Source organism: Schistocerca gregaria, chromosome 1 (genome assembly GCF_023897955.1).
Source record: "Schistocerca gregaria isolate iqSchGreg1 chromosome 1, iqSchGreg1.2, whole genome shotgun sequence".
Classification (NCBI taxonomy): Eukaryota; Metazoa; Arthropoda; class Insecta; order Orthoptera; family Acrididae; genus Schistocerca; species Schistocerca gregaria.
Genome location: NC_064920.1, coordinates 1,186,421,428 through 1,186,433,759, shown reverse-complemented (window position 1 = coordinate 1,186,433,759; position 12,332 = coordinate 1,186,421,428). Strand labels below are relative to the sequence as shown.

Below are 12,332 nucleotides of genomic sequence, written 5' to 3'. Positions count from 1 at the left end.
TGGAGTACATCGAAAAAGTTCACAGAAAGGCAGCACATTTTGTAATATTGTGAAATATGGGAGAGAGTGTCACAGAAATGATACAGGATTTGGGCTGGGCATCATTTTTCGTTGTGCCGGAATCTTCTCACAAAATTCCAATCACCAACTTTCACCTCCGATTGTGAAAACATTTTGTTGACACCAGCCTACATAGGGAGGAATGATCACAATGATAAAATAAGGGATATCAGAGCTCATACGGAAAGATATAGGTGTTAATTCGGTCCGCGCGCTATACGAGATTGGAATAATAGAGAATTGTGGAGGTGGTTGGATGAACCCTTTGCCAGGCACTTAAATGTGATTTGCAGAATATCCATGCAGATGTAGATGTAGATGTAGAAATGATCATAAAAGTGTCGAATGGCATCCTAAGTCCCAAGCATCTTGCAACTTTTGCTGCATTTCAACATTGATTCTAGCAGGCCCCGGAGAATGAATAAGTTCCTGCGTTGCCATGTCCCATATGCATTCAGTTGGTAAGAGATAGGGTGAGCTTGCCAGCGAGAGCAACACAAACAACACGTTGTGTCACAGCAGCCATATGTTGTTGGGCATTGTTGTGCTGAAAAAGCACATCACCTTCCTGCAGAAGAAAGGGTATTAGTATGGGATTAAAAACATGTGTTATGTACTGACCAGTGGTTTCTTTACCTCGTAGAAACAGTAAATGTTACCAAAATTTGTAACTGGTGACCCTCACACCATGAAGCCTGGGAGGGGACCTGTGTGTTGCGGGTGGGTGTGCTCCAGAATAGGCTGTTCACCAGGTGTAAGCCATGCATACAGACAGAACTTCCTCTCATCACTGAAGACAACAGACCACCACTCCACTCCACTCTCTCCAGTCGATTCTTTCTAGACTTGAGAGTAGCCGTGTTCAGCAGTGTCATGGTGTCAGTGGTAGTGTGGTCAGCATCGTATGTGATCTCGTTTGTTTGTTTGTTTGGTTGGTTGGTTGGGTGTTTAAAGCAACCAAACTGCTTGGTCGTCACTCCCCATGATCTTAGTGCTGCTGTAAGTACAGTAGATGGTTCCCAAGTGTCCTTGATGACACAGCAGGTGCAACATATGCCCAGATTTATTCCCTGGTTGAATAGAATAGAATAGAATAGAATCTTTATTGTCACATGACATACTATATACACTCATTTTATTGAAATATTGGTGACTCGCCAATGAATAATTCTATGCCTACCTACTTATACCTTAAAACAAGATACATTAAGATAAAGCATATGGATGTTCCCAGAAGCACATTACAACATAAAAAGATAATTACATGTTAGATTTCTTCCTTTTTCTTAAAATTTCCACAGTGGTTTAAAATCATTCTTTTTCAGTATTTTTCATGTTTGCTTCTCTAGTTTATAAATATGGACATACTTCAAAGAACACATACTTTCATAAAAGTAGTACATATGTATACATCTAGATATTTAGATACATAGTTCACACAATACGTAGTTTATAAGTATGGACACATACAAAGAGAACATACATCTCATTTAAAAGGGAACATAAGCATACACATAGAACGTAATGTAGAAAAAACAGGAAAACAATTCAATATCTTCTACTTGTCTTCCTCATTTATAAAATCATCCACACTGTAGTAGCATTTGCTTTTTAAATATTTTTCAATGTTTGCACCTGTGGGTTCTTGCTTGCACTCCTTCAACTTGAATGCATTTTATTGCTTAGCTTCAAAGCCATGTAATATGGAGTATTTTCAAATAATGTTACTCTGTGGCAAGGTAACTTGTAATCTTGTTTGTGCCTTGTTTCATAAGCATGTGTAAATGAATTTTCCTCAAAAAGATGTGTGTCTTTTAACTGAAAGAGAAGTGTTTCATATACAAACGTGGAAGGAATTGTCAGTAAATCAAGGCTTGCAAATACAGGTTTGCATGATTTTCTATTGTTTGTTCCAGTCATAGCTCTGATAATATTTTTCTGTAGCTTGAAGGCTCTGATGAGGCTTACGTTTTCAGTTCCTCAAAAATTATGCCGTATTGTACTACTGATATAAAATATGCATGATACACAGTTTTCCTAACAGCTAAGTCAATTACTTTATTTAGAACCCTCATTGTGTAAACAAAACTGTTTAACTGAAGTTCAATGAGCCACTGTTGCTTGCACTATGGTTTGAGTGTGACATGCATCTGTACTGTGTGGATGTTCAGAACCTCATGGGTTCGGTAATGTTTCACATACCACTACGGAAAGCAGGGACACACCACTCATACATTGTATGTGGGGTGCGGAGCACTCCTTCGATATGTCCAGTCTGCTTCATGGAGGTATACAATGCAAACCTTTTAAGATGGCTGAAGTTATTCCATATGGTGGTAGTACACACTCGTTGCCGGTGGATGGTTGTACCCCAGAATGACTGTTGCAAACACTGTTCACCTCTAAACTTAGTGCAGTTACGGCCTACAGAATCAAAAATGAAAAATGCGCAGACAGGTCTCCCGAGTGCCATCTGGTTGCTGATCATCATGACAGATTAATCACTAACACTAGTACTACTGAACAAAAACAGATCAATTAATATTTTCATGTGAATTCATTGCTAGATGGAATCATATATCTTGTATGTTAATTTTACACTATAGCATGTCAAATTTTATGCAGTATTTATCATATGTGTTTCTCCTGCAGAACCTAAGCCAAAATGCAGCACATGAGTAATATCATTTTTGAATGGACTGTTTTCAGATTTTCAAACTGTGGGAAGTGAAGTAAAAAGAACTGCTAGCCTTGAAACATACCTTCATGGGCTTCTCAAGTTTACGAACTACTCTGTAAGACTGCTGGCTTTCACAAATGTTGGAGATGGTGAACTGAGCCAGTCTGCTTTCTGTACAACTGAACAGGATGGTAATGTAATATATTATTCCCATGCCATTATTTATCTGGAGCTACTCATTATGTAGATACTGCTATTGTGTAATCAATGATTCAGTGTATTAAAACTTGTTTTTGCATGGAAGGGTAGTTTTTTGTGTCAGTATGTGTAATTTTTTAATGAATATAAGTATTGAAGTATCTAAGAGTTCTATTAAGTGGATAATACACTACTTCCCTGTAGTTCGAAAACAGCAGCATTCCACCACCATACAAAATGAATATCCTTGAAAATAATCAATTTTTTAAAATATAATGTAATTCGTTAGCTAAAAAAATCTACTCACCAGGTGGCAACAGCAGAACACATGCATAAAAGTTATTACAGTTTACAAACTTTTGGAACCTGTGACTCCTTCTTCTGACAGAAGGGTTGAAGGGGAAGGAAGAGGGGTGAAGGAAAAGCACTGGTGAGATTTAGGAGAAGGGGTAGAGTCAGAAAAGTTACCCACTATCCCAGGTCATGGGAAACTTACTGGACGGTGCCACTGGCTCCTAAAACTTGCAAACTTTAATACCTTTTAAATGTGTGTTCTCTTACTGGTGCTTGGTGAGTAGATTTTTTATCTGTCTAATTACATTAAATGGATACCCTGAAATTTATGGGGTGTGCATCTTACACAGTAGCCCTGTATATCCATTATGTGACTAAAAACTTCAGACACACTCTCACATTCCTTCCAAAGATTAATTAATCATTATTGGACTGCCTTTCACTATTATTACAGCATTTTTACTTTCGCAAATACTCTCCACTAAGTTGTGATATACTGGTGTTGTGAAGTGAAAGATTTTTTTCCATCTCTGAGTGATACAATAAGCTCTTGATGAGCCATTCGGTGAAATATTTTCATGCAGAACTCGAAAATTACTCATGGTAGAGGGATGTTCACATGTTTGGTTTGGAGCCGAGTAGAATGCTTAAACCAGAGGCTCAAACAATTCTGCAGAGATGTGGGGTGCAAATTTCTCGACCTCCGTTATTGGGTGGAAAAATGTAGGGTCCCCCTGAATAGGTCAGGCGTGCACTACATGCCGGAGGTGGCTACAAGGGTATCGGAGTATGTGTGGAGTGCACATGTGGGTTTTCTAGGTTAGAGAATTCCCTCCCTAGGCCCGACAAGACGCCTCCTGAGACGCGGCAAGGTAGGAGTAGGCAAAATGCAACAGGGAATAACAATATTAATGTGCTAATAGTAAACTGCAGGAGCATTTATAGAAAGGTCCCAGAACTGCTGTCATTAATAAACAGTCACAATGCCCATATAGTACTAGGGACAGAAAGTTGGCTGAAACCAGACGTAAATAGTAATGAAATCCTAAACTCAAATTGGAATGTATACTGCAAAGACAGGCTGGACAGTGAAGGGGGAGGCATGTTTATAGTGATAAAAAGTGCAATAGTATCAAAGGAAATTGACGGAGATCTGAAATGTGAAATAATTTGGGTGAAGGTCACGGTTAAAGCAGGCTCAGACATGGTAATTGGTTGTCTCTATAGGCCCCCTGGCTCAGCAGCTGTTGTGGCTGAGCACCTGAAGGATAATTTGGAAAATATTTCGAGTAGATTTCCCCACCATGTTATAGTTCCGGCTGGAGATTTTAATTTGCCCGATATAGACTGGGAGACTCAAAATGTTCATAACGGGTGGCAGGGACAGAGAATCCAGTGCTTTATCTGAAAACTACCTTGATCAGTTAAACAGAGAACCAGCTCGTGGAAATAACATATTAGACCTTCTGGTGACAAACAGACCCGAACTATTTGAAACAGTTAATGAAGAACAGGGAATCAGCGATCATAAAGCGGTTACTGCATCAATGATTTCAGCTGTAATTTGAAATATTAAAAAAGGTAGGAAGATTTTTCTGTTTAGCAAAAGTGACAAAAAGCAGACTAAAGAGTACCTGATGGCTAAACACAAAAGTTTTGTCTCAAGTACAGATAGTGTTGAGGATCAGAGAACAAAGTTCAAAACCATTGTACAATATGCGTTAGATGAGTATGTGCCAAGCAAGATCGTAAGAGATGGAAAAGAGCCACCGTGGTACAACAACCAAGTTAGAAAACTGCTGCGGAAGCAAAGGGAACTTCAGAGCAAACATAAACATAGCCAAAGCCTTCCAGACAAACAAAAATTACATGAAGCGAAATGCAGTGTGAGGAGGGCTCTGCGAGAGGTGTTCAATGAATTCGAAAGTAAAGTTCTATGTACTGACTTGGCAGAAAATCCTAAGAAATTTTGGTCTTATGTCAAAGCGGTAGGTGGATCAAAACAAAATGTCCAGACACTCTGTGACAAAAATGATACTGAAACAGAGGATGACAGACTAAAGGCCAAAATACTAAATGTCTTTTTCCAAAGCTGTTTCACAGAGGAAGACTGCACTGTAGTTCCTTCTCTAGATTGTCACACAGATGACAAAATGGTAGCTATCGAAATAGACGACAGAGGGATAGAGAAACAATTAAAATCGCTCAAAAGAGGAAAGGCCGCTGGACCTGATGGGATACCAGTTCGATTTTACACAGAGTACGCGAAGGAACTTGCCCCCCTTCTTGCAGCAGTGTATCGTAGGTCTCTAGAAGAGCGTAGCGTTCCAAAGGATTTGAAAAGGGCACAGGTCATCCCTGTTTTCAAGAAGGGACGTTGAACAGATGTGCAGAACTATAGACCTCTATCTCTAACGTCGATCAGTTGTAGAATTTTGGAACACGTATTATGTTCAAGTATAATGACTTTTCTGGAGACTAGAAATCTACTCTGTAGGAATCAGCAAGGGTTTCGAAAAAGACGGTCGTGTGAAACTCAGCTCACACTATTCGTCCACGAGACTCATAGGGCCATAGACACGGGTTCACAGGTAGATGCTGTGTTTCTTGACTTCCGCAAGGCGTTCGATACAGTTCCCCACAGTCGTTTAATGAACAAAGTAAGAGCATATGGACTATCAGACCAAATGTTTGATTGAATTGAAGGGTTCCCAGATGACAGAACGCAGCATGTCATTCTCAATGGAAAGAAGTTTTCTGAAGTAAGAGTGATTTCAGGTGTTCCACAGGGGAGTGTCGTAGGACCGTTTAGCTACAAAATAGCAGGTCAACAACTGGAAGCAGTTAATTCCATAAATTATCTGGGAGTATGCATTAGGAGTGATTTAAAATGGAATGATCATATAAAGTTGATTGTCAATAAAGCAGATGCCAGACTGAGATTCATTGGAAGAATCAGAAGGAAATGCAATCCAAAAACAAAGGAAGTAGGTTGCAGTACACTTGTTCGCCCACTGCTTGAATACTGCTCAGCAGTGTGGGATCCGTACCAGATAGGATTGATAGAAGAGATACAGAAGATCCAACAGAGAGCAGCGCACTTCGTTACAGGATCATTTACTAATTGTGAAAGCATTACAGAGATGATAATAAACTCCAGTGGAAGACTGCAGGAGAGACACTCAGTAGCTCGGTATGGGCTTTTGTTAAAGTTTCGAGAACATACCTTCACCGAAGAGTCAAGCAGTATATTGCTCCCTCCTACGTATATCTCGTGAAAAGACCATGAGGATAAAATCAGGGAGATTAGAGCCCACACAGAAGCATACCGACAATCCTTCTTTCCACAGACAATACGAGACTGGAATAGAAGGGAGAACTGATGGAGGTACTCAAGGTACCCTCCGCCACACACCATCAGGTGGCTTGCGGAGTATGGATGTAGATGTAGATGTAGATGTAGATGTACGATTGATGTATTGCCTCTCACTCGGTTGGTTCATATACGGTTTGCCTATGTATGTTTATGGTATGAGGATACTTGCATAGGTAATTTCCAGAAATATCCAGTCTGACCAAAGATGTATCCATTGTATACCAGTGATTTTTTGTGTGCCCACAAACTTTTTTAGAGTAAATGTATCTGGAAACAGAGCTGTAGAATAAATATAGTTACAGTTGAAACAGCTACAAGTACAACAAAATACTACAACTTGGACAAAGCCAAGAATATTAAAGAAAATGCGATAATGTTTTCCTTTGAAACATCAGAAGCCTTATAAATAAAACTTTTCATTTCCAATCAGGGAAAAGAAAGGAAGATGAAATTTTTCAGACTTGTTGTCCATATCAGAACATTACGTAGAAATCACTTAAATTGAACACATTTGTCCTGATTGGTACAAGCTAATGTCATACTACTGCAGGGCCAATAATAAAAAAACAATAATTTAAAAAATATAACCCATAAGGAGATTACAAAACTCAGCAGGTCACTAAAAAACAATAATTCTGCTGTCCATTGTGCTGTTTCTAGCATAATATCAAAACCTGTGGATTACCCTTAAGCTGTCTTTGAAATCAATCTGCAACTCGGGGCATATTTCCTGACAGGATTAAGCATGCTGTAGTAACACATCTACAGAACTACAGATAAGCAAGTCGCCTGCAACTACAGCTTACTCTTATATGTATTTTCAAAAGTGTTGTCTGTGATAAAATACTGACGAACTTTTTATCTGCTACTCAGTTTGGCTTTGTATTCTCCTCAAAGAATGTAGTATAAGACCCCATAAATGAAATGCTAACAGGAAAATTATCATATTGGTAGCTTTTATGGGTTAGAAAATTTAAAAATGGAAATGGATAGGTTACAGTTAGATATAGTGGGAATTAGAGAAGTTCGGTGGCAGGAGGAACAAGACTTCTGGTCAGGTGACTACAGGGTTATAAACACAAAATCAAATAGCGGTAATGCAGGAGTAGGTTTAATAATGAATAGGAAAATAGGAATGTGGGTAAGCAACTACAAACAGCATAGTGAACGCATTATTGTGACCAAGATAGACACGAAGCCCACGCCTACTACAGTAGTACAAGTTTATATGCCAACTAGCTCTGCAAATGATGAAGAAATTGAAGAAATGTATGATGAGCTAAAAGAAAATATTCAGCTATTGAAGGGAGCCGAAAATTTAATAGTCATGGGTGACTGGAATTCGGTAGTAGGAAAAGGGAGAGAAGGAAACGTAGTAAGTGAATATGGATTGGGGGTAATAAATGAAAGAGGAAGCCGCCTGGTAGAATTCTGCACAGAGCACAACTTAATCATAGTTAACACTTGGTTCAACAACCATGAAAGAAGGTTGTATACATGGAAGAATCCTGGACATACTAGAAGGTATCTTATAGATTATATAATGGTAAGACAGAGATTTAGGAACCAGATTTTAAATTCTAAGACATTACCGGGGGCAGATATGGACTCTGACCACAATCTATTGGTTATGACCTGTAGATTAAAACTGAAGAAACTGCAAACAGGTGGGAATTTAAGGAGATGGGACCTGGTTAAACTGACTAAACCAGAGGTTGTACAGAGTTTCAGGGAGAGCATAAGGGAACAAATGGCAGGAATGAGGGAAAGAAGTACGGTAGAAGAAGAGTGGGTAGCTCTGAGGGATGAAGTAGTGAAGGCAGCAGAGGATGAAGTAGGTAAAAAGATGAGGCGTAGTAGAACTCCTTGGGTAACAGAAAAAATATTGAATTTAATTGATGAAAGGAGAAAATATAAAAATGCAGTAAATGAAGCAGGCAAAAAGGAATACAAACGTCTCAAAAATGAGATCGACAGGAAGTGCAAAATGGCTAAGCAGGGATGGCTAGAGGACAAATGTACGGATGTAGAGGCTTATCTCACTAGGGGTGAGATGGATGCTGCCTAAATGAAAATTAAAGAGACCATTGGAGAAGAGAAAACCACTTGTATGAATATCAAGAGCTCAGGTGGAAACGCAGTTCTAAGCAAAGAAGGGAAAGCAGAAAGGTGGAAGGAGTATATAGAGGGTCTACACAAGGGCAATGTACTTGAGGACAATATTTTGGAAATGGAAGAGGAGGTAGATGAAGATGAAATGGGAGATGTGATACTACGTGAAGAGCTTCAGTGCTCTTTTCAAAGACCTGACTCGAAACAAAGCCCCGGGAGTAGACAACGATCCATTAGAACTACTGACGGCCTTTCGAGAGAAAGTCCTGAGAAAACTCTACCATCTGGTGAGCAAGATGTATGAGACAGGTGAAATGCCCTCAGACTTCAAGAAGAATATAATAATTCCAATCCCAAAGAAAGCAGGTGTTGACAGATGTGAAAATTACCGAACTATCAGTTTAATAATTCACAGCTGCAAAATACTAATGCGAATTCTTTACAGACGAATGGAGAAACTGGTAAAAGCCAACCTTGGGGAAGATCAGTTTGGATTCTGTAGAAATGTTGGAACACATGAGGCAGTACTGACCTTATGACTTATCTTAGAAGAAAGATTAAGGAAAGGAAAACCTACGTTTCTAGCATTTGTAGACTTAGAGAAAGCTTTTGACAATGTTGATTGGAATACTCTCTTTCAAATTCTAAAGGTGGCAGGGGTTAAATACAGGGGCAAAAGGCTATTTACAATTTGTACAGAAACCAGATGACAGTTATAAGAGTCAAGGGGCATGAAAGGGAAGCAGCGGTTGGGAAGAGAGTGAGACAGGGTTGTAGCCTGTCCCCGGTGTTATTCAATCTGTATATTGTGCAAGCAGTAAAGGAAACAGAAGAAAAATTTGGAGTAGGTATTAAAATACATGGAGAAGAAATAAAAACTTTGAGGTTCGCCGATGACATTGTAATTCTGTCAGGGACAGCAAAGGATTTGGAAGAGCAGTTGAATGGAATGGACAGTGTCTTGAAAGGAGGATATAAGATGAATATCAACAAAAGCAAAATGATGATAATTGAATGTGGTAGAATTAAGTCGGGTAATGCTGAGGGTATTAGAATAGGAAATGAGACACTTAAAGTAGTAAAGGAGTTTTGCTATTTGGGGAGCATAATAAATGATGATGGTCGAAGTAGAGAAGATATAAAATATAGACTGGCAATGGCAAAGAAAGCGTTTCTGAAGAAGAGAAATTTGTTAACATTGAGTATAGATTTAAGTGTCAGGAAATCATTCCTGAAAGTATTTGTGTGGAGTGTGGCCATGTGTGGAAGTGAAATGTGGACGATAAAATTTGGACAAGAAGAGAATAGGAGGTTTCAAAATGTGGTGCTACAGAATAATGCTGAAGATTAGATAGGTAGATCACATAACTAATGAGGAGGTATTGAATAGAATTAGGGAGAAGAGAAATTTGTGGCACATCTTGACTAGAAGAAGGGATCAGTTGGTAGGACATGTTCTGAGGTATCAAGGGATCACAAATTTAGCATTGGAGGGCAGCGTGGAGGGTAAAAATCATAGACGGAGACCAAGAGATGAATACACTAAGCAGATTCAGAAGGATGTGGGTTGCAGTAAGTACTGGGAGATGAAGAAGCTTGCACAGGATAGGGTAGAATGGAGAACTGCATCAAACCAGTCTCAGGACTGAAGACCACAACAACATGACCATGCCAAAATCTTTGATTGTGTGAATCACAAAATTCTACTGCACAAACTAAAGTGCTATGATATTAATGGCATCCCTCTTGAATGGAGGTAGTCATAACTTGATAACCAAAAACAGAGACTGCCACCTTTCACAGCTGGTATTAGTGTTATTGTTGATATCTGTTTTATGAGTACAAGGCCATGGTCCAAGTCGAAATTCTCTGCATAACATTTTGTCTTCCAGCACTGGAGGTATTATCAGAGGCTTTAATGAACCAGGAAACAGTTACAATCTCAAATAAGCTCCGCAAGCCAAACTGTTTTCTACAGCCATGCAACTGTTGGTTCATGCCGTCATCAGATTGCTGTCTAATATCACAGAGTATGTTGTGGAGTTTGTAGTACGTAAAAGTTGGTGCTGTTTTTTGTATTTAGCCCTAAGGTCTGCAACTTGTCTAATTTCAATCCTTTTTCTTTTCTGTTAAATTTGTTTTTGGGCTTTTGAATTTCTGTGGCCTCCCTGTACATCATAACAAAGTAATGATTATATCCAGCTAAAACCACAGTCTGAGAAAAATGGGTTTGGTGTTTCCTGGTCCCAGTGCATGATCTGCTACTGCTGATTTATTCGACTTCTTCAGGCAATAATGGCACTTGTGTGTCGTAAGGTGGGTAATAATGCATTCTTTTGTAGATTGTATGTACATTTGACATTCCTGCATATACTTTGTCACAAGAGTAAGGGATTTTATGTGCTCCTCCTGTGGCAAGCAACTGGCATAGGTCCTTTGCAGTGTTCAAATATTCAAACCCCTTTCTAGTTTGTTTCCCAAGTATTCTGTTGATACGATGTGTGACAGTATTTACAAATGGAAGGCAAACTCTCCCTTTGGTGGGTTCTTTTTTCATTAGAAGCTTTAGATCCTTAGTCAGAGTTTGCTGTTTCTTCTGAAGGCATTTCTTATGGTAGAAGTCACCCTCCATGTACTATGCTTCACATATTCTTTTAACCTGGTGCACCAATGATAACTCTCAGAATTTATAAATTTTCTGTATAGTATTAATTGTAATATTTTTAGTTCACTAAGAAAAAAGGGAAAGTTCAAATTTCATTTTTGAATGTACATGTACTTAGAAAACCTGATGAAACTTTCAGGCATAAAATCTACAGGGAGCCCACTGGGTACATACCATCGCAGAAATACCAGTCACCATCCCAAGCAGAAAAGAGAAGTTATAAAAATTTTGGTGGACTGGGATACAAGAATCTGTGAACCACAGTACTTGGAGGATAAGCTTGATCATTTAAGAAGTGCCTTTGGAAGAAACTGGTACTCAGAAAGAGGAATAAACAGGGCACTACACCCTAAATGATCTAGAGCTTCTTATTGAAAAGGACCAACCAAAAGGAGAAGTTTTCCTTTCATTTGTAAACACTATCATAGATCAAATCCACAGAGTTCTAAGAAAACACAGCATTGATACAGTGTTTAAACCAACTGATAAGGCCTGTGAATATTTGAACACTGAAAAGGACCTACACCAACCACTTGCCATAATAGGAGTATATAAAACTCTAGAACTTGTGGTGACGTGTACATAGGAATTACAAAAAGAACCATTAACACCCACCTTAAAGAATACAAGAACAATTGTTGCCTAGGCAAGACAGGTAAATCAGCAGTGGCAGCTCATGCATTGGGACCAGGGAGCTACCAAATTCAATAGTCTGACACTGTGGTTTTAGTGAGATCTAATCATTGCTTTGCTAGAATGTACAGAGAGGCTATAGAAATTCTTAAGTATAAAAGCAGCTGTTACAGAAAAGGAGGAGGATTGAAATTAGTCGAATTGTGGGTTTTAGTGCTAACTAATACAAATATCCCAACTCTTCCCCACTACAAACTTCATAACATATGTCAGTGCATCCCTGCAATCTTAGGCAGCAGTCTGGTGATGCCACG

General features: G+C 39.0%; 1 protein-coding gene across 1 annotated transcript in view; it reads left to right on the top strand.

Moving 5' to 3' along the window:
* The window catches only part of LOC126298023 (Down syndrome cell adhesion molecule-like protein Dscam2), a 632,609-nt gene that overhangs the window by 527,625 nt on the left and 92,652 nt on the right, over positions 1 to 12,332 (top strand). Inside the window, exon 24 of the mRNA XM_049989376.1 lies at positions 2,770 to 2,931. Within this exon, the coding sequence (XP_049845333.1) occupies positions 2,770 to 2,931 (162 nt within the window). The remainder of the gene's footprint in view (positions 1 to 2,769; positions 2,932 to 12,332) is intronic.